Source organism: Anser anser (assembly GCF_964211835.1).
Source record: "Anser anser genome assembly, chromosome: 22".
In the NCBI taxonomy this organism is placed as follows: domain Eukaryota; kingdom Metazoa; phylum Chordata; class Aves; order Anseriformes; family Anatidae; genus Anser; species Anser anser.
In genome coordinates, this window is record NC_139743.1 from 2,215,424 (window position 1) to 2,238,333 (window position 22,910).

General features: G+C 54.3%; 1 protein-coding gene across 7 annotated transcripts in view; it reads right to left on the reverse strand.

Annotated features, from left to right (window-relative positions):
• The window catches only part of BCL9L (BCL9 like), an 88,360-nt gene that overhangs the window by 7,066 nt on the left and 58,384 nt on the right, over positions 1 to 22,910 (reverse strand). For all 7 annotated transcript variants that reach the window (XM_083808328.1, XM_083808324.1, XM_083808327.1 and 4 more), the window contains 3 exons: positions 5,682 to 6,045; positions 2,937 to 3,059; positions 473 to 683 (listed from right to left, as the gene is read on the reverse strand). In XM_083808328.1, the coding sequence (XP_083664454.1) occupies positions 473 to 683; positions 2,937 to 3,059; positions 5,682 to 5,982 (635 nt within the window). In that variant the 5' untranslated portion in view covers positions 5,983 to 6,045. The remainder of the gene's footprint in view (positions 1 to 472; positions 684 to 2,936; positions 3,060 to 5,681; positions 6,046 to 22,910) is intronic.

Here is a 22,910-nt window from a genome sequence, read left to right on the forward strand (position 1 = left end):
GCTTGTTGCCAAAATGCTCTGGGATCTACCACACAGAATCTATGATCTAACAAGCTGGACTCCATGGCTGAGATAATGCAGGACAGAAGTGAGGAATCGAGTGGAGAACACCAAGTGTTACGTGGCACTCCCTGTGACACCCCAGCCCCTTAGATGCTTCTGAATCAGTTCAGCAGCTCATACTGCTTTGGGCAAATCTTCAGTTAGATGCTGACTAGATATACTCTACAGTGAACATCACAGAAAGCAGTGCTAGGCATTGTTGAGAGGAAGTGTGCACAGAAGGCAAAGTTCGCCCATTAGCGGTAGCTGCCAGCAAACTTCCTGAACCTCAGCAGGGACCCGCTCTGTGTAACTGAACAGACATGAGACACGTTTGTCCAGCTCTCCTGGAGTCAAGTGCAATATACAGCAGGCCGCTGTGACAGGCCAGTCCCACACGAGTGGAAGATGGACAGGGTTTCCTGCTTACGTGTTAGCAAGGTGCGTTGTAAAGACGTAAACAAACTGTGAAGGCTGCTTTCCTGTTCCGCTGCCTCCACCTCCTGCACCGTCTGACCGTAAGCCTGGGGCAGCACCATGAGGCGTACTGGAAGAACTGGTCTCGTTCAGGTTTGGCAACGGGTTGGACCCTGGGCCAAGCTGCGAGGCTGTGGACATTGCAGGGTCTGCTACATTACAATCTGTGGGAGCACAGGAGTCAAGTTACTAAAGGCAGCATAGCAAGAGAATCAGAGCAGTCTTTGCTGAATGGCACTGTTTTCTGCGTCAGGAGAATTAACAAAGGGGATGGAGGGAAGGAGGAAGGCTGGAGCAGCAGGCCCTCAGCCACAGCAGAGCAATCAGTCTCTTTGCATACAGGCCACGCCACTGCAGAGACCTGTGTGAATGGCAGAGCTGGGCATGAAAACGCATCTCGGTGTCAGGGCGCTTCTCTTCCTTGAGTCAGAGGAAAAGCCACCGCGTGCCTGGCAAGGGCCCGGGACTCTGCGCTCCTGACACCGGCAGATGGCAGCACCCAACCAGCAGTCCCAGCCATGGGGGTGGCCGCCGTCCCCAAGCATCCGAGCGGCCCAGTTTTGGTCTCCCCTTCACCTCAGAGTGAGGGGTCAGGCTCACCTCATCTCCCTTCCCACGGCTGTAACAACAGGCACATGGGTAAGCAGAGGAAAGAAGAGATGCTTTTCACCAGTGATAATCATTAATCATCATCAATCATTAAATAATATTTCTAATTAAAAAGCATTGTAAGTACAGCACCATTCATCGCTTTCCTCTCGCATAGCTCCATACATACACGCTACAGCCCACCGAGCCAGGCTCCCTGCTCTCCTTTCACCAAGGACCCCCCTGCAGACCCACTCGACACTAACACCAGCAGTCAGTCTGTCGCAAAGCAGTGAAGAGCAGAGACACCACTGGAAACCCGACGTGGGGAGACACGCGATTCCGCCCTGCAGGCCCTTGCCCCTCGTCAGCCCCACCTTGACCAGCTCTAATCAGGCAGATCCTGGAGAAGGCTGTAAAGGGGAGGTGACACTATCCCTGCCCACAAATACAGTCACTAGCCCACTGGAAGGAAATGACTAGCCCACTGCCACCCAACCGACTGGAAGAAGAGTCTAACAGCCTTGGGAAACATCTTGGAGAAGATGGCTATGGTGCACTGGCAGGCACAAAAGCCACCCTCTACTTGGTTGTATACATGTCTGTGTTTCACATCCACCATGGCCCTTGGGTGCCACAAGGCCCTGCCCTGTCGCCTTTTCAATACTTAAACAGGACTTACAAAAATATGGAGAGCAACTTTTTCACAGGCAGATAATGATAGAACAAGGGGGAATGGGTTTAAGCTAAAAGGGGTGGGGGGGGATCTAGATTAGGTATTAGGAGGAAATTCTTCACTCAGAGGGCGGTGAGGCACTGGAACATGATGCCCGGAGAAGCTGCGGATGCCCCACGCCTGAAGGTGTTCAAGACTAGGCTGGATGAGGCCCTGGGCAACCTGAACCAGCAGGTGGCATCTCTGCCCAGGGCAGGGGGGTTGGAACTAGATGATCTTTAAGGTCCCTTCCAGCCCAAGCCATTTCATGATTCTATGAAATATTCTCCCTGCTACAAATTGAAAGTAAACTGAATTCTAGATGCAAAATATCTGAGAGTTTTGATACATTTAGAAAACAGGAGAGACCTACGTTTTGCTGCCCAACACCCTCACAAAACATGCACATTTGCTGACTCACTGCAATATCAAACTGCCACACAAGGGAGAGTGCTGCTTCCAAAGAGAAATAGACATCTTTTTTCTAACATCTTGAACTCTAGTGGACAGAAGAGATGGAAATTTAAGCAACTAGACATGGAAGTTCACAAAACCTTTATACCTACAAAATTTCAAAACGTCATCCTAGGCTTTAGGAATAGGTAGGCTTCAACTAATGGCTGTGGCTGGAAGTGGAAGAACTCCCTGAACACCTTCGGCGAGCCCAGCCTTGCCTGAACCATTGTTGAAACACCGAGAGCCTCTTTAGCCTCAGATGCCTTTAGAACACAGCTGCAGAGACCTGGGTGGGTGGCGTGGCAGTTAGCTGATGCAACAAGGGCCATGCACGTGGCACGGTCTGGCTGCCACTAAGGCAAGGGTAGGCCTGTGTGTGTGGCCAGTGGCATCATATTGATGTAAAGCCAGAAACATTTTCAAGATGACAATTCTGTGCTGCTACAGTGGCCAGTGCAATGCACAGTATAGACACCCACCCTCAATACCTTCCCCCTCCAGCATTTCAGTGGCATCTCTGTACAGAACGGGTTCCACACCTCACTGCATGGCCACAAACACTCTCACAGCACAACGGCCAATAATGGCCTGCCACACCGCACTCGGAGAGATTTTGCTTTATTCAAGCTTCTGGGTGGGTGAGGAGGTAGGCACTCACTGTGTGCACTGCTGATGGGCTTGTCGTCTTCCTCGCTGTCTGGTCCAGAGCACCATTCGTCCCCACTGTATGGCTGCTTCCTTTCCAGCACACACCGCCGCTTGCTACGGGGAGCTACCTCACCTGTGAAAGGGCACAACAATCAGAAGAGCTGATCTGAAGAGACCTGTCAGGGGCTGGGGCTCTGCCCGGCTGCGTGCCACACACTGGGTCACCTTGGTGAAAGCAACTAGGGAAGCACAGGGTGCAAGGGCCAGGCTCTTCAGCTTGGAGTTTGCCAAAGCCCAGGCTCACTGACTATCCCGCAGCTATCTAGGCTGGCGCTGAGACACTGTCCCCTGCCAAGGGCCACCCTGGGCATGGTGTGCCAAGACCCTGAACAGCAGTGGGATGCACACAGGGCTCATCTGCACAGATGAAACACAGCCTTCTCTATTCCGAGCACTGTACCAGAGCTGCAGCACAATACCTTCCAGAAAAGGCTTGGCTGCAGGGGTGAATGGCCCAGGATGAAAGCCCCTCAGCAGTATCAGTGCCTGGCCAGAGGCACTGCCCACAGGAAGCCTTCTGCAGCCCACCTTCCACCTGAACTGCTACCCCACAGCTGTTCACAGCAGCACAAGGCTGAGGCTGAGGATGCCAGCAGCTCTGCTGGACCCAAGGATCATCCTGCAGCCGCAGCCCAGATGCTCGCTCATCAAAGGAGGCAGAGCGCTGGCTGTAGTGCTGACAGGATAGCACAGTCAGTACTAGATTGTCTGTCATTCACAAAAACTGAAGTCTAGCACAACAGACAGACAGGGAGCTTGTTAGAGGCCTGCTGGTTTCCTCACCCTTCTTTCTCTTGCTAGCTCCAACCAGACAGTTCCTGAGAGGGGACCTCCCAGGTGCTTGCCCTGCCAGACACCAGCTGAGCACTAAATCCTACAGCTCCCCACCAGGCTGGCAGTGGGGACTTGAGATTACTGCTTCATCCTTGTCCTCTTCTCCTCTGCACCTACACTGGCTCTGCTCCTCCAAAGGTCTGCTCCCACATCCACAACCATCTCTCCTCCCAGCCAGGCGCATGGATGCACGGGTCTCCTGATGAAGTACTGAGCAAGGCTGTCTTTTTGGCCTGGCCACAGACTTCAGAGCAGTAAGTGGAGAGAAAAGTCATTAAATGACAACACTCACCTCCCCCACTGCCTCCCCCCACCAAGCAACCAAAGGCAGACAGCCTCTAAAACTGAGCAGAAATAAAAAAAGAGACAGGACCAGAGTATGACTATGGGGGATGCTCGAGGGCAGAACTGCTCAGCTGAGCAAGGCAGCTGACACAGCCTGTGCTGGACAGAGCTGAGCTTTTTGGCTTGAAAGTTGCTCTTCTACCCTTGGGGACTACCAATTTCCCAACAAGACAGAAAAGTAGTTGGTCTCTACAGGTCCTGTGATATCTAAACCTTCCATTGAATACACGGGAGGATGTGGCTAGGGCACTCCCCGTGTGTCAGAGTGCTCTGAGGGATGGCTCTGCCAGCCCAGCCAGGATGCAAGGGGTGAGCAGCCTCACACTGACATCTCCCAGCCCTAGTAAAGGTCCTCAAGCACCTGCTCAGACTGGCTCAGCCCTGTTCTTTAACGTAACACTATCTGATCACCCTTTGTATATCATCTAGTGGTTTATGGGCCATATTCACATGACACATCAGTGAATTGCAGCAGAAACGTAGGAGATTCAGGCATTCATTCCTGATCATGTCATTTCAGTAATTTTCCTGTGGAAGTCTGGGCTACAAGACAATAGCAAGATAAAGCTACAAAGGCTTATGACCGATGGCATACATTAACCTCCCAACACAGCTGGGAGAAAGCTTTCCTGGGGGCAGTAGGTATGTTCCACACATTCTTCCAAGGCACAGCTCTGGCCTATGCCAGCCAGGCAACACACCTTTGTTTGTGAAACCAAACGCTTAGGGGCACAGGTCAAAGCAGTGGCTCTGCCTGTGGACAACAACTTCAGGTGGCCAGGTGTGAATCTCTGCCAGAATCAAGGGCACCGTTGGTATTTCTCCTACAGCAAGCCTGTTTCCTGTAGCCAAGCGTCACACGCAGCCATTGAGCACCAGGCTTGGTGGAATGCAAGAAACTACAGGGAAGGCCAGCTGGGGCAGGGAAGCCAGAGGGTTTGGAAGTACTGACTCAGCCCTTTTCCAGAAGCCACATGCTTCAACACAAGAGTCACCCATAGCTGATGAAACCACAGAGCTGTTCAGACAGAGACCCTTGCAGCACCTCCTTGCTAACCACAGCTGAGTAGCTGGACAGCTGCAAGAATACCACAAAGGCAGATCTTTGCCAACAGCGAGGAGACAGAAAAAAAAAAACTGAACTCTGTCCTGAGTTGAAAGTCTGTACAATACAGAGCAGGGGCACTTGGAGCAGTTTCAGTGAACCAGGCTCTTGCTTGGCACGCCTCAGAAGCCCATGAAAACCAGAGTCCCAGACTCCCAATGCAACCAGCAGTTTAGGGAATAAAATGCAAAAAAACCCAAAGGGACAACAACAGCCAGCCACTCCGCTCCCAAAGCTGCAGATATGACAAGCAGAGGTGCAAAAGACGCACGGGCAGCCAGGGCAAGCCCGAACAGAAGTGGCAGCATGGAAACACAAGGTGCTCACAGCTGCTCCTATCCCTGGTCCCACCAAGGTGCTCGGAGCAACTGAGAGAAGGACTTGCTGAGTCAAGGTTTAGGAGCATACTACCTTTCGATTCTGTGTCCAGCGAAGGGGTGCTGGCTTCTCGTTGCTCTCCAGAGTCCACTGAGATGCTTCGTTCCCGTTTCACCTTGCCCTTCAAGGAGCTGAAGTTTGGGACAGTGTTCTGGCTGTTTTTCAGTCCAGAGTTGCCAGGGGAGATCTGAGTGGCCTTGCCGCCATGGCTGCCCGCCCCCACACCCTTTGAGCCCAGGTTGCAGGTGGGTGCTTGGCTCACGTTGTGGTGCTGGGCCGGCGCACCGCTGCTGCCTGCCTTGCCATGGCTGGGCAGTTTGTTGTCAGGGTGCATTGGATTGGCTGAAGCGTCCCACGGCACCACTGGAGGGAGCTCCCAGGCCCTTGGGTCAGAAACCTGTGAGAGAAGAGGGCAGAGGGTCAGCACAGAGCCTGCAGGTCAGGCAAAACCCCTGCAAGGCAGAACCCAGAGCTGCTTGTGCCAGGAATCGGGCCTGGCCCGTTCAAGCAAAGGATCCTGCGTTGCAGCCAGCTGCGGGAGGACGAGCAGCACGCTGCCACTCAGGCGACACAGCCTTGCCAGTCCCAAAGGCAGAGGCATGGACAGAGAGCCCTCACTTACAGGGTCAGGACTAGAACAGGGTACTGCTGCGTGCCAGCCTTGCCCTTTGGTGCACGGAAGGACCCTGACAGCTGCTTTGACAGTGTTGCCAGAGGTAAAACACCTTTGCAACCCTGAACTGAAAGCTGGTGCCCTCGTGGTTTCAGGGCCTCTTCTGATGTCTGGGCAGCCCAGGCACTGATGCTGCTAACTCAGCATCCTGTGCTCTGTTAAACACGCAGGAGACAGCTGTGGGAACAGAAAGTGATCTTGGCACAAACCCACAGAGAGAATGCTGGGAAGGGACAGAGGAGGACTAAAAAGGCTTGAGGCAGCAGAGAAACTCTCCTGAGCAGAAGAGAAGACCAAACAGGCTGCAGAGAAGGTAGAAAAGGCAGTCCACTACAGGCAAGAGGAGACCAGGGCACGTGGGACCAGTCAGCTAAGCCGCATCACCATCTCTCAGGGACCGCAGGGGTGGTGCTGGCTCCTGCCCCGAGCCCCTGCGGGGAAGCTCCCACCTCAGCACCACCTTCCAGCCCAGCGGGATGATGCAACATGCCCAGGGCCTGCCGGGATAACACGGCGAAGCTCCGCTCCTCCAGACCCAGCCCATCTTTCTGGAAAGCCCCGCAAGCTGAGGCAGAACATTTCAGGGAAGAGGAGGTCAGGGCAGAGCATGCAGGCTTCTGGGGTGAAGGATGTGCATGCAGCTGAGAAATGCTGCAGCAACAGCCAGCCCTTCTTGCAGGACCAATTTGCCTTAGCAGAATTTCTTATGCTTGCACTGGCATTCTTCCCCATGGAGCTCCATGTGGGCATCACAGATGACTGGGCTGCAGCTGCACAGTACCAGAGCACTTCAAGTGTTCCGGAGGGTTTAGCAGCCTGCTAACTGCATCCCTCCCGGCTTACGATGACCTCCTACTTCCCGCAGGTAGCTTTGGTCAGTATGGGACAGGTGATCTGCATTGTAAGGCTTCAGTCAGCCTCATCTCGGGGGCACAAGAATGGGCAGAGGATATTTGTTCAGGATGCCCGACTCTGACTTTAGGAACACAGCTCTTGAACACAGACTCTTCCCGGCCTGTACTGTGTTCATCACTAAACCCTCTCGGACAGCGCTGGTGCAGAAAGAAGCACATCCCTACGAGAAATGCTCCTCAGCTCTCTTCAGCTGGAGAACATAACACTTTCACCGTCAGGACCTCACGTTCATCTGCTACAGCCTCATTCCTACTCAGGCCAGGGACCCTGAAGCTGCAGTCCCTCCTTCCCGTTGCCTCCCAGTACCTGCCACTGCCTTCTCTGCTTCTTGGGGAGGGTACGGGGAGGGAGAGTAAGCCATGTGTTTCACAGAACCACAGAATGGTTTGAGTGGGAAGGGACCTTAAAGATCATCTCATTCCAACCCTCTGCCACAGGCAGGGACACCTCCCGCTAGATCAGGTTGCCTAAAGCCCCATCCAACCTTGTCATGTGTTTGTGGAGGCTGAGGGATTACTCTCTGATTGCTTACTTCTGTTATGTTGCTTGCGTGACACCCTCTCCACACCGGCAAGAACCTTTCTCTTGCATAGGCAGACAAATTTCCCAGTACACAGGGCTTCCTGGGACCATGCTCTGCTCTTCCCAGCTGGACTGAGCAGGCCAGATGCTGAGCATGGATTTTTTCTGCCACCCAAGGACAGAAAGCACCGGCTCCAGATGAAACCCCACATTCCTAAATAGAACGGAAAGAGCCTGGCAGCACCGTGTGCACCACCTCCAACTTGCTGAAAGCAGGCCTGAAGACACACCACCGGCAAAAGCCAAGCGCTGGTTGTGCTGGGGCAGAACGCCATTCCCAGACCAGCACGCAGCCAAAGAGCAAAGCCCCCTTTGCAGACCCGTAATCTCTGAAAGACGGGGATCGCCGCGAGGCGTGCATTGCATCTTGCCACCAATTGCCAGCGAGTTCCCTGCCTGTAAAACGGATTTCTTCACGCGTGCTCCCTGCAGGGTCTGAGGGAGCCAGCAGCTGGCTGGCACAGCGGTGCCCAGCGGAGAAGCCTGCAGCAACGGCACTGCTGCACGGCCTGCCCAGGCACTGCGAGCTAGTTAGCCGGATCATTCGGGCACAGCTCGGCCTATCGCTGCTTCCTAACCAGCGAGTCGTTAGCTGCTCCCTCCTCCTCCACACACCTCTCCAAGGGCTCCGCTCTAGCCTGAAGGAAGATGGTGAGCCACAGTGCTGATTAATTTTCACAGCACATAAGGGAGTTGCTAGCCCTTTAAGCGTCAGCCAGTCTTGCTAGCGCGCTCTTGTTCTCTGGGGACCTATTAATAGCAGCTGGAAAGATCACATCACTCTCTGGATATTTATACCCCTCATTCCACACCAGGAGAGATTTATGTCAGAGTTGCTGTCCCAGCGCCTGCCCAATTGCTCTGTCAAACCGCCTGCAGGGGGAGGGGAGCGGAGCAGGGAGGGCAACACGGAGAGGGCAAGCAGGGAGGAGGAGAAGGTCCATACGGCACAGACTGCAGCATTCAGCACGCGTGCTGCCTGCCATCACAGGCTAGCCAGCCTTGGGGAGCCTTCGCCCCACTGGAAGAGGCTGCTGCCAGACAGCACTCCAGACAGCGAGCCCTTCAGTAGCTCCGCTGCTGGTGGCCCGAAGTCCCCGCGTGCTGCGGCACCGGCTTCGCACCGGGCGATTTTGGCAACAAAACACACTGCAGTCCTGAGGGTCACCAAGTGATTAACACCAGTGTGCTGCTACATTAGCCAAGGAGGAGCCACCATCGCTATCCACAACAACTACGGGCTAGAGATGCGAGCTGCCTGACTGGGGCACATCTGCACGAACGCAGTATTTTATTCAAAACAGATCCCGAAGTGCCTCACCAGACATGTGCTCAGCAGCGCTGCAGCACAACCTCGGTTGTAGCGCAGCAAAGGACGGGCATGTGAGTACCCTGAGGAAGGAAGAAGAAAGTCAGGTCCCCGCTAAGACCATGCCTGAAGACTCTAGAGACTGACACTCAAGATGCACCCACTATCCCTCAAGTTCTCAGGGCAAATTCATTCTTCAAGGAACAAGCTGGAAGCAGGAAGGTCCCTCCAAAGGCCCCGGTAGTTATCACAGCACTTGCAGCAGCTGTAGTCACCCAGGAGAAGTAGAACCATTTAATAACCCAGTACCCACCAAGAGACGGGCAGGAACTGGGACTGGCAATACCAGCTCAAGGGTACTACCTGCGCAGAGAAAATGATACTCAGACCCAGTTTAGGCTGTAGTCCTTTGCTCGTCCTTCAGAAATGCACAGAACCAGGAGAGCTCTCGTGTCCTGTGCCTCAGAGATGACCTGACCTAAGCCAACACCCCAACTCAGAACAGCAGCAGAAGATGCCCGTGCACGGCACCCACAGCCAGGGCAGCAGCCTCAGTGAAGCCTTTCAGCAGCACTGAACGATGCAGCGTGGATGAGGAAGTCACGTTCAACAAAGAGCCACAAAATAAACACAGCCCCTTTCCCACAGACAAGGCCACTGCATTGCAGCCCCCTACACAGCTCCCTGTTGCAGCCCATCATGGAAGCTTACCATCAGAGGCGCTTCGTTCGTGGACTAACAAGTGGACGGCCACCTCTAGGTGCAGCCTGGATAAAGCCCAACCAGACGCTCCATCCAGGAAGACAGCTGTCTCTCAAAACCGTAATTCGTGCAAGCAGGAACTGTAGCTTCCTTCCAAATGGGACACCGCACAGGCTACATTCTACAAGGGAACACCTCCTGTCCACGTAAGAGGAGCTGCTGAGGGTTCAGGCTTCACTACTCTATCCGATCTGCTACTTTATTGGGCTTTCGGGCTGGGTCTGCGTGGCTTTTGCTGCCAGAGAGCACCTTTGAGCATGAGACACCTCTAAAAAGAAGAGGCTCTCCAAGGCAAAGGATTCCCCTGCTCTTTCCAAGCCCAGCCAGCCGGAGTTTTTCTTCTGGTCACGTCTTCAGTGAGCAAACAGGCTATGTTTACAAGCTGTCAACCAACACGCTTAGACAGGACTTTTCAACCTGTGGCAGGGAGCACAGCCAACAGCCCTGAAGGACCTAGCAGCCACCCTGATGAAACCTTTGGATGCTGCCTGCAAAACAGACAAGCCTTACTCGCTGTGAGGTCCCTCCAGAACATTACATTTTAGGGGCATCTTTTTAGAGTTCCTTCTTCCTTCATTTTGGGAGTGGGCAGGTGCTTCGGAGAAGACGTACTATACCTCACCTCAACTGCTGATAGCACACAAAGCCAACCACAGCTGACTGGGGATCCTGGCTCAACCAGCAGTGCTTCCCCTGGGAAATTCCCCCATTCTCCTGTCTTAATTGAGCCCAATCACACTTCCTTTGCAAATTCTAAGGGGAGAAAGGCCAGAAACAGCTGCCTGCAGATTCTACTGTGCTTTCAGGAGTAGCAACAATTGGATCCTGTTGCGGATGCATAGCAGGAATCCACCCCAGCCTCCCATCTGTGTAGTTGCAGTGTGCTGACAGACACCTTGAGTGCTGCGAGCTCCTCGCACACACCCCTTCCAACCAGATTCCAGCCGGCATGCACACATCTGGGCCACAGAAGAGAATTAATTAGAAAGTAGATACACTGACATGGGGAGACAAATGATCCAAAACATCTTGAAAAGAACACGACAAAAAGGAGATTGCATAGAAATCTGGCTCCCTCTGCAATTTAGCAACACACTCACTCCGGCCCAGCAGTTTCAAAGACAATAGAAAATTTAATTCCCAGTGGCTAAAGCAAGGATCCAAGACTCCTGGGTTCTACCCCTGGCTGCCACTGATTCCATGGGTGACCTTGATCAAGATGGATTGCTTCTGGCTGCCTTGATTTCCCCACCATTAAATAGGGCGACAATCTAGCCTACCTGATATGGGGAAGGAGGCTTACAAATATCTCTGCTGAATGAAGTGCTACATCTAAATGCAGAGAGAATATTTGTGTCTTGTACATCTGAAAAGCCACAGCTTTAAACCAAAGACTTAGACCTTAGCAGAAAAGAAACCTCAAAACAAAACAACAAAAACTGCTTTCAGTAAGACTCCCCCAGCACGGTCTGAACAGCAGTAGCGGGGGGAGGAGGAAACTCCGGGCGAGGAGAGACTGGTCTGACATATTCCTGGTCCTGGAATTGCTAGCTGATAGTTCAAGAAACCCGAAACCCCGGTGCATTCCCAGAGGACTTTCTGGTGAATCATGCTCCTGCTCCCTCCGAAGGATGATAACACAGATTCCCAACATCGCCGCAAGAACGCAGAGACTGTGCCTGCCTCCCAGCCGCCACTGCCTGCCTCCCAGCCTGCACCCCGCCAGGCCAGCAGGTTCCACGCTGCCATGCCCACTGGCACTGCTGCAGTGCCTCCCCTCAGCCCCGGCAGGCAGCCAGCACCAAGAGAGCAATGGCAAAAGAGGAAGCGAGGAAACCAGAATCACAACAATTCAGAAAGGATGGAGCTTCACTGCACCTCCTTCCTACCAGGTGCTGGGGAGAGCTCTTACGAAACCTAGATAAATACCGACTTGTGCACACACAGCGGAGACCAGGCCTCCCGAGCTGTGCTGGCATGCCCCCGCAGCTCACGGACACCCAACATACGAGATGAGATGGGCTGTGACAAAAGTGATGCAACAAATGGAACATCACTCGTCCCCTCTCCTCTGGCCAGTCCGGAAAGTTAGAAAACAGGTTGACATTGCAAACACCCTCCGACCACACCACCTATGACAACCTACTCACTCACCCTAGGAACAGCAAACTTGGGATCACCCTAATCCAAAATGTCCCATGAACCCCACCACAAACTCAACTGGAATGTCTTAGCTTTTGGAACAAGAGGTCCCAGACAAGCTCAGGGGCTTCCTGAAGGAATCATACATGGGGTCAGCAAAATGAGTGACCCAACAAAGAGCTGATGCCTCCTATAACTCTCTCTCACCCCAGGTCTGGGTAAGATCATGGGTACACTGCCTAACACCCCTCCTAGTCTGCTAGTTACCCCAGTGTTACCAACAGAAAGGACTAGAATGCTTCCAAAGAGCTACCATACTACTTCTCTAAAGTCAAAGCATTTCACAGGGGCAAAGGCTATAACAAACTTTTCAGAAGCAAAATTTCTGATGTCCAAGATTCTTGGATCATTTCTGATCTGAGAAAAGGGCCAGAATCAGAAACTTGACCTTTTCCATCCAAAACAACCTTTTTGCAAGACCATTCAATGGATTTTGATTCTGTTCCAGTGAGAAACAAAACCCTCAAAAACAGTGGCAGAACAGTATTACTGTCATCCAGGCAGCTCCAGCCAAGAGTCGGCGATGGGCTCTAACAGCCAGATGGGCCCTGGAACCCACCCGAGCCCCCGAGCCGGGACAGCATGCTATTCAGCACTTAACAGCTGGGCAGCCACGGGACTGTCTCTCTAATTCCTGTATTGGAGCACTCACTTGAGCATTTTTATCATCAGTGAGAACAGCGTTAACCCAGGATGCTACTGCAAAAGGTGCTCCCATCTGAACCTTGTTTTGGTCAAGAGGATGTGGAGACGTCACGAGGCAGGGAACTCCACTGGGCTACGCAACTACAGACAGGACAGAAGTCATCTGTTCTGAATCTGTCATTGTTATCAAGCATCAGGAAATTATCGTGCTTCATGTTGTCAGACAGATGGCCTGGAGAAGCCTGTTTTATCTTCCATTAATTTCCCGTGTCCTTCTTGTGTCCTTTTCAATGGCAGAAAAGATGGTACCCTCACAGACTTCATGGGAGGGCTGCAAAAGACCTGCAGGGAAAACCTGGCACCCTGTTGAACTGTAGCAGTTCTCGGAGTCATTTTAGTAGACCTTACTGCTCTCCTACTCGGAGCTGCCTTGGGAACAATACATGTCAGCTGGGCTGCTTGACCACAAGTCTCAAAGGTCTTTAGCAGGACAAAATCTCAGATTCACCTTCTCTTCCACCTACAGACAGACACGCCCCCATAGCACATGTGGAAAATAAGGCTTGGATGAAGCATCTTAAAACAGGAATCCTGTCTACTTTCTGCCCTATATCCTACGACCCTTGCTCCTGCCACAACTTCAGTCCACTGGTGGTAGAAGAACTTCCCTTAGCACTTCCTTGCCCATAGCTCAATGGTTTCTCCCACTCTTCCGCTTTTTCCACCCGACAGAGACTGGCTTCCCATCCTGTGCTCAGGGAGCTCTAGGTCTATTACTAAATTTGCAGATTCTTCCAGCTTTTCAGTCCAACTGGCACATTCCCTACTGAAACCCTGCATGTGCCAGACGCTACTTGACAGTCCCATGCAGCTCTCGGGATGTTCACGAGGAATTATTTAATACACCAGTCTGTGTGACCTGCTGGAGAGCGGTCAGCAAGAGACCTCTGGGGAAGCCCTGGATGCCCCACATACAGGACAGCACTGTGAGCCACATTTTCCAGCACAGCACACTGCTGTGGTCTAATAGTTTCTAGGAGGTCTGGGAACAAAGACACAAATCTCTTCTAAAGGTACTGCTGTTGCTCTGTAACTTTGTTTTCCCCCAAGGCACAATCTCTTCTACAGCTGCTCTGCCCAGCCCCAGCTCTGCTCTCCTCCAGAGAAGCCCCTGGGAATCCTGCTCACTGCCAGCTGTCCTGCTGTGTGCAGCACCCAGCTCAGGACAACACCCTGGACTGCAACAAAGCAGGCGTGCCAGGATGCACAAAGACTACCTCACCCACATGTGAAGGGTACAGTCTTCCCATTAATCCCACTCCGGCAGATAAGACCGCAGGCTGAACGCACCACCACAGCACAGGACAGACCTCCCCCTGTGCAGTCAATACAGGGGATTAAAGGACTTCAATTAATTCCCACTGTTTGTGTACTGGGGTTACCATAATTGGGTGATTAATGTTAAGAAGTCTACCTCGTGAGCTGCACCTCACACTGCCCTCTGCTATACCAACTCTCCTGAGCAGCAGGTTTCACAGTTTGCCCCGGTTTTCACCATTTTCTGTAGAATAATACATGCTTCCAGACCTGGCACCTGTGCCATTCTGAGCTCTTCGAAACGCAGCTTCACATACCTCCAAGCATACTTCGCTTCTGCTGCCAAAAGCAGTGTGAAGATACACAGAGTACTTGGCACCCTGCCTTGCAGGACTCTCCTTAAGTAATCTTCACAGTAGTCCTGGGACATAAATCCACCGGTGGCCAAGCTTATCCGTGTTCCAGCAAGGACATGACACTTGGTCCCTTCCCCGTGCACAGACTCCAAGCCAGAGACAGAAGCGTTCCTGCAGCAGTACACGTGCAGGACGCGAAGGCTGTTACCTCCTGGCTCCCCACCGCTTTCCAGCCTGGTTCCCAGCTCTGTCGGCCCCTGGGAAGGCAGCAGCCTGAGCCTCTGTGCCGGCAGCTCTGCTCTGCATCAGGGCAAGACCCACAGTTGAGCACAAGATCGCACACTGAGTGCTTTGTGACTGCAGCAAGCCAGGCAGAAGCCCTGCACTCTTCCAGCCCAGAGGACTGGCCATGGTGCATTTCTCCCTGTCTGGCCCAGCGACGTTCCATGGAGTACTTCTGAGTCGACTACCATCCCCTGGCCCGAATCTTGGGAAGTCCTGGCAGTGACACCATGCGTAAGAACTTCTTCACAGTGAGGGTCACAGAGCACTGCAACAGGCTGCCCGGAGAGCTCGTGCAGTCGCCTTCTCTGGAGATATTCAAGACCAACCAGGACGCTTCTCCGCTCAACCTGCTGCAGGGAACCTGCTTTTAGCAGGGGGGTCGGAGTCGGTGATCTCTGGGGGTCCCTTCCAACCCCCACGATTCTGTGACTCTGTGATCCCACAGCCATTCCCAAGTGCTGCAGAGTCTGCAGCGCACAGCAGGAAGGAGTTCACAGCCCTTCCAGGTTCATTCAGGGTGTCCAGAAGCGTCAAAAGATTTCCTAAGGAGCAGAGCAAGCACTCCATCCTCCTGCCTGACATGCAGGCTATGGGATGAAGCCGCTAGGTGTCACCCTCGCCCAGGGCATCCTCAGCCTCATGGCCCCCCCCCGGGGCTGAGCACTGGCAAACTTACTGTATCTCTCACCGTGCTGGGCCACCTGTGCTGTGCACAGGGGTCCCATTTCCAGACCAAGACCTCAGTCTGCATCCCAGCCTCTAAACCAGTCTGCAGATGGCTGTCCTGAAGGGCACAGCCATGCAGCTGTACCATACCCTGGCAGAAGCTCCACAGATGCTTGCTCCACTTCCTCATACCAACACGACGTGGAGGTGCCTGTGGCATGCTGCCAAGTGAGCGTTAGGGATCCCACCACACCTTGCAGAAAAGCTTCCCCAGAACAACAGCTCTCAGCCAGGTACTGCCCTTTGAGGCCTACATCGTGAACCCCAGGCACCTCCCAGCCTGAACAAGAGCACAGCCTTTGTAAACTGCAAGTCCTGGCACGAAACGCTCAAGGCAGGGACACCTCTGCCACCTCTCACTGCCTGGTACCCCAGCTGCACTGCACAGTAGGATCCCTGCTGCAAACAACATGCAACAAGCTGGTTTGCCTTCAAGGAGGCTCTGTGAAGAGGAAACAACGCATTTTAAGTCACGTGCAGGAAGGTATGGACAGACAACCTTACTTTGACCTAATTCCATGCATTATTTATATCAATCGGTGTCCTGGAGTTCTTGGCCTGCCCTGGAAACAGACCCAGTTTAGGAAAGAACGGCTCTTCCTTCCCGTGACCTGTCCTGGCTCTAAGTGCGGCGAACAAAGGGCACACCTGCGTTTTGTGAGATGACAAAAGCAAAGGCTAGAGCACCTGCCGGTTAGCAAAGCATCCAAATCACCGCGCTGCATCTGTGCGCGTGTGCGTGCACACGTCCAAACAAGCACATGGGCAACACCTCACCTGGGGAGGGGGAAAGGGGCACGGAGAGGCAGGGAAGATGTGGAAAAGCAAGGCTGGCTGCCCCAGCACCTTGCACAGAAATTGTTATCTATTTGCACGGCCTCCTGGGAGACTGGACTGCAGAAGGGATGCACAAAGTCAGCAGTTGCTCCTCCAGGATTATAAATAACAGCCCCAGCGCACAGCAGAGCCTTGGCTCTATATTTAAACCCTGGCTGAGGTCACTTCCTTTTCCCAGCAGCTCCCTCAGCCCCCACCCCCGTTTGCTCTTATTTGCATGCCGTCATGACTCAGGCACATTAGGGTTTAAGGTCAAAGGGGAAGCAGCCGTGCATCGGTCCTGCAGGAAATTCCACCCTGGGAAACCCTTCGCCCTCCCCGGGGCCGGTGGGGCGTGCAGCACAGAGCTGCTGCCGATCAGGGGCAGCTGCCTGCGAGAGGTGCCGTGAGCCTGGCGCCAGGCTACGGGGGAGGAAGCCTGGAGGGAAGGGAGGGCGAGCAGATCTAACGCTCCCCACGAGACTTCACCATCACAGCTGGGCTGCACAGCTCAGGGCACGGGACGGGGGTTCCCCCCCGAGCACCCCGAAAGGGCAGCTGCTCCACTTCACGCCCCAGCAACCTCCTCCGCAGCTCAAGATGAAATTTCCCAGCTTCTCCCACCCAGGGGGTGCAAAAAGGCATGGCACGGCCCACAGAACTAGCCCACCGTCCCCGGGGTTACTCTGCCCTTGTACAAACCCTCCCACAGCTTGCCAAGCTCTTCCAGAGACATAATTATCTAACCCTGACCCATGCTGCCAACTACCCCACCAGAAACAGGCAGAAAGTGCCAGAAGTCACCAAGCGCAGCCCTCTGGAAGGGCTGCAAGATGAATATCTAACAGCAGCTGAACACTGACGCCACAAGGCGGGACCAAATAGCAATCTTTCCTTGGGACTGCCCCCAGAGAGCCCCTCTTCTCCACCAGGAGAGGGATGCCTCATTGATTTATGATGCACAGAGTTGGCAAAGGCTTCTGAAACTCCTCCAGCCCTCGTGTCTGAGGCTCACAGGAGGCCCAGGTTTTGGAGGTTTGCAGTGCTCTTTGTGGCCAGAACCCTGTACTCTGCAGCCAGGTGCCCAGATGCTGCCAGATAAAGCTCTGCAGCAATTTCATTCGCACTTGGTACACTAACTGCGGCACATCAAGCGCTCCCAGCTCAGCCCTCAACTAGTACAACGCTCAACTCCAGTTCTGTTGTCACTTAAAAAACAGACGGCACCAACAAGAAAAGTCGTGGCGCTGACAAAGAATGGGGTACGATCAGGGAGAAAAAGAGCCGAGGCTACCTAGTGAGAGAACTGTAAATAACAGACCTCTTGGAACTGGGGTAGGTGTTTAGGCCATCATGTAAGCAAATTAGCTACTGGGTTTCCAGTAGAACTAATTGGTGACGTGCACTGTATCTATTGGGTTTCAAAGCTCTCGGCTGTCTGGATTACCAGGCCAATTCACAAGTCTCTGAGCTAGCACAAGACGGGCCGTGATTGACATGTCTGAAGACCAACAGCCAGAAAGCTTCCCATACACAGTCTTGGCATACCAGCCAAATGCCTCTTCCTCTCCCTCATCCCACAGATTCAGGAGAGGAAATCTGTGACAAAGCGGGGGTGCCCTATAGCCTTACAATCCCTGGAGTCAGCTTACAGGGAAGCAAATGTGGTAGAAAGCTGCCAGCATCACAGCCAGCAGCGACGGAGACAGCGGTTCCAGCGCAGGCTCCAGCCACCATGGTACCCAGCCAAAGCCCCCATCAACAGCCAGAGACATTGGCTGGCCTGAAGCACCAGGGAGAGGGAACAGCCCCCTCTGGGCCTGGTAGCACAACAAACCTCAGCGATGACCGAACGGAAAATGCTGGCAGTCATAACACAGCCAGCTCGTTGTCCACGGGGTTCTCGGTGAGGAACTCCAATGGACCAACACCAGCGAGGAAGAACACTGGGCTACTCCTAAGATGCAAAGGTGACCTTACAGGGCTGTGGCAAGTTTGCTGTACCCCAGGTAATGACAACCCGCTTCTGCTGCCCGCACTCGACCCAAGAGCATGGCGACAGCCCTGGAGCTGTGAGCCTGTGCTGCGGACCAGCTCCTGCGGCTTGTACCAAGAGATGGGCAGCGCAGAGCCAGCCAGCAGGAAACAGCACAGAGGTATCCAGCTCCCCCGGCCAGCTACAAGGGTACTCGTTGTGCTCTCCTGACCACAGACACTGTTCCCTGGCTCCATCTGTGGCCCCTGGATCTGAGCCTGCATCCCAGCAGCATGAGCACACTGGTAAGGCATGCCTGCTCCTTCCAAGGCTGTGCGTTTACAACAACAGGAATTAAAAGCCACAGCAGACCAAGAGCAGCTCTTTGGCCCACGATCACATTACAGGACAGGAAGGAAGAAGGCACTTTGATCAGGCTGGAATCACTTTAAACAGTTTCCACGCCGATATCTCAGCCACTGGAATTAGCACCCCAACACCCCAAACGTCCCATTCCTAAAGGCACTTCCTGCCCCAGCACGTGTGGCAGGAGCGGAGCAGCGCAGCCACTGCTGGACACGAGCTGCTTCCAAACCAAGGTCACAGCAGCAAGAGGCACAGAAGAACACAAAGAGCCCCCCTGCATCTTGTCAGAGGAAACCAAGGCTCAGCAGCAACCAGTGGCTTTGGAGGAAGCTGCTGTACAGAGGCCCACTTTTCCCAGCTGCTGCCCCTGCGCGCGCCAAGGGCGACGGGAGCCTTTCGACCTGCCTCTGCACCTCCCGCTCCACGCACAGCCGCGGCCTGGTGCTGGCGGGCAGAGGGTTAATTAAGGCTGCCAAGGGAGCTGCAGGAAGCCTCCTGCTTGCCCGCTCTCAAACAATGGGGCCATTGTGGAGGCCGGGCAAGTGTGGGCAGCTCCCCGGGCCTGGCAGTTACCAGCCTGTTTGCTGCGCCGGCTCCTCCTCCGCAGCCAGGTAGCAGAGGAGGCTGCCGGTCCCTCCGCGGCCGTGCAGGCATAGCTGGCCCAGCCCTGCCCAGCGGCCCCACAGAGCTCGCTCCAGCTCCCTGTGCGGTGCGAGACGCAGTCAGACAGCCGCACGCAAGGTTGCCAGCCAACAGCAGCGTGCAGCAAGCCAACCTGTGAGCTGGCTGCTGAACACTCCCAGCACCGCACCTGGGATCAGCCGCGCGGTCAGGATGTGCTACGGCAGAACTAGGGCAGGAAGAACCAGGTTTTTCTCACCCCAAAGCCACAGCACGATTGTGGGGGCAGGAGCTGACCTGGGCCCCATTCCTCTACGCTGCTGTCAAGACACTGCTGTGAAGGAACGCTCGGTGGCCACTGCGACTGCTGCAGGACTTGCAGCATAGCTGAGCGAGGCTGGAGCGGACGCAGAGGGCTTTGGGAGAGGAGACACCCATCATACCAAACACTGAGGGGCACACAGCAACTACAGTGCATTTTCTAGGGGAGAAAACAGTTCAAATTTATTTCTTACTCTATTCTTTCCAGCTCAGCAACTATAAACAAGCCTGAGATGCCAGGAAGATGCCAGGAGAACAGGAATGTATGGCCCATCAAGAGCTCTGGGAAACTTGAGAACTCTTCAACTCAAACCACAAATGAGCAGCGAGAACACAATCAGTAGGGGTGGGGGCTGAGTGGGTAACGAGGACAGCGACTGTTCTCCATGCCTCCATAGTCTGAAATGGGAATGAATAAACCCAGGCACCGAGCAGCTCCAACACGCTCCCAAACTCTCCTGCAGATCTGCATCTCCCGGCCCTGGCACCACTGCACAGACAGCTTGGGATGCTCCAACCTCACTCCCCCAAGACACGGATCTGATCCCTGACACGGCAAGAGCGCTGCCGGGAATTCCTGCGCCAAAGCAAGACCTGCACTGTCGCACTCTCAGCAGAGTCTCAAGGCATCTTTGGAGCAGAGCTGAATATCTGGCGTGCTGATGCTACACAGACAACGCTTTTGCCACCGTTTCCAAAACCCCACCGCTTCTCCAGCACGGACAGGGGAACCTGTGCCCGCACCCCGCGGCCAGCCAGGGTCACGCAGCAAGTCAGCAGTGCAGCCAGGAGCGGCGCCCAGGCCGTACTTAATGGCTTATGGTGGGGCGAGAGAGAACAAGCTGCAAGCTGCTATCCATCCAGAGCTCCAACACACTCAGACCTCCTTCCCCCCAGGCCCAGCACCCCCAAACTTCTCCACCTGTCTCTGCCTCTGTCTCCCAGCTCCGTACCCACACGTACCGCACGTGCCCGGCCGCAGCCTGCAGGTCACTTTCAGGACATCCCTGTGCCCCACGGGGCTCTGCTCCAGCACCTTGGGGCAGAGAACACCTGGGGCCAGGGTGTACAACAGCGAAGCTGCTTCACTGCAGTTCACACCAAGTACCAGTGAAACCAACGGCCAGGAACCCAACTCTGGACCAAGTGTGACTTTCAGCTGCAGCACGCTGTTTTTGGCATCAGGAGTCGCTCTGGCTGGCTGACGGAAGCACAGCAGTGCAAAGAGAAGTGGAAACCGGAGCCCTGTACAACTCAGCACTGCCACCCAGCACACCTCGTACCAGGCACCAGCCTGGAGTCGATGCTGCAGAGTTCAGCTCCAAGCACCTGGATTAGTGGAAGTCTTGATGGGGGAAGTCAGCAGGGATTCAAAATGCACGCAGGACTGAGCACAGCACCCCCAGAGCACACCGTACGTGCTGCTGTGCACCAGTGCTGCAGCATGAACTCTGCAGGACTGACTGCGGCCCACGGGGGAGACGTACCTTTTCTACCCAGCGCTGTAGCTGCTTGCCCTGTCTCACGAGTGGGACGCGTCTCCCCCATGTCAGGAGCACAAATGCAGGCTGGCACAACTCTCTGACCCAGCACCATTAGTTCTGCCAGCAGCCCCTGACTCTTTCATCCAGCCCCCCTGTGCCCCACACCAGCTCAGCAGCACCTCCGCTGCCCAGTTCTCCTGGAGCCAGGCTGGCAAGTACTCAGAAGGCTGTGCTCAGCTCCACGGGTCTGTGCCCCCCGTTCACTCTTTCTGAGTGAGAGCCCTCACTGCAGCTCCTAGCTAACATTCTGCCATTTCTTTACGTTTCCCATCTGAGGGCATCGCTTTCTTCCCAGCCTCCAGATCCCTCTCTCCTGCTGCTGTTACTCAGCTCAGCCAAGCCCACTTCGAGATGCACTATACACGTTAAACACAACACTACTTCAGGTCCTAAATAAGAGGCTGGCTGCTCTCAAAGAAAGGGCTACAAATAGATCTGTCAATGTAAATATGCCGTGTTCCCTTTGCAGTCTCCGCAGCCAGCACTGTTCAACACAATCCACAGACGGATTTTGCTCTTCTCTAAATTTTTGAGCAAGAGAGCCCAAGACAAAGGCAGGTAAAAACATCTGATGACTCTTATGAGACAGCATGCCTGAAAGGAAAACCACACTCTCTCCTTCGCACTAAGAAAAGGAAGAATCTGGGCAAACTCTTCAAAAATAAGAGGGGAAAAAAAAAAACAGGGCAGGAAGGACAAAACAATCTTTGTCCTTGCTTTGCTGGTCACGCAAACACAGGACAGCCTCTGTACCTGTTACCCCAGCTCAGACAGCTTGGTTTCACCAAGACTTACAGAAACCAGGGTCTAATGGTCTAGGGAAAACTGCCCTTATGCTTGAGAAACAGCACACACGGGATTTCCAGACTACACTGATAATCAGCTCACAGAAACCAGATAGCACAGCACACCCTCAGAGGTCACTGCTTGGCTCCACAACGTTCCCTTCAGCTGCTGTTCCTTTAAATGTGGCTCCGAAGACCACACAAGGGTTAAATCTGCCTATAAATATCTGTTCTCAGCAGGGCTGCTGCTCTGAACCCTCTAGCCATCTGTTCTAGCTTTCCCCCATCTAAGACTCTAACATCTGAAACACGCTCAAAATTCTTAGGAGTGCTCCCAAAAATAGACCAGTGCTGTGGCTTAGCTGTCGCCCGTGTCTGTGAGCACAGAAGCATGCACGAGGGCGTCTGTGCCAGCAGAACCCTAAAGCTGTGCGAATGTGAACATGTCTGTGTCTGTGGTGCTGAGCAGGCCCGTACCAGCACAGAGCTATTTGCATCCATGTTCATGTGGGTGTGCCTGCTTAACCGCATATCCATGTGAATCTGCACGAGCATGTTCACGCTGGCGTGAACCTGCGCCCGCGTGTGTGCGCGCTCAATCGGAGCGTGGGTGTGGGAGCGCGTGGGGCCTCCCTGCTGGTGGCTGCGGCATGAGGCCGGCCGCGCCATGGGCCCGGCGAGACGGCGGCGCTGCGGGGCACGGCCAGCTCCCCTCCCACTGAAGCTGCCCAGCGCCATGAGCCCCAGCACTGACCGCCTCGTCCTGGGAGGTCCCCCCGTGCCCATGCCCGACGCTGTGATCCAGACACCGAGCCTAGCCGGCAGCGCAGCAGGGCAGGGAGGACCCGGGTTCACTTGTTCAGCGCTTGGCTCAGCAAATTCAGCAACCCCACCTCTGGGCACCAGAGCCTTGATGCAAAAGCAAGTAAAGCCTGATCTGCATGAGGCCAGAGACACGCTGCCCTGCCTGTATCCAGCCGGGGCTTGTAGGATTTCCTCAAGCGCTCCACAGAGAGCTGGGGCAAGGTTCCTACCGCAGACACAACAGCTTGCTTTTGCAGC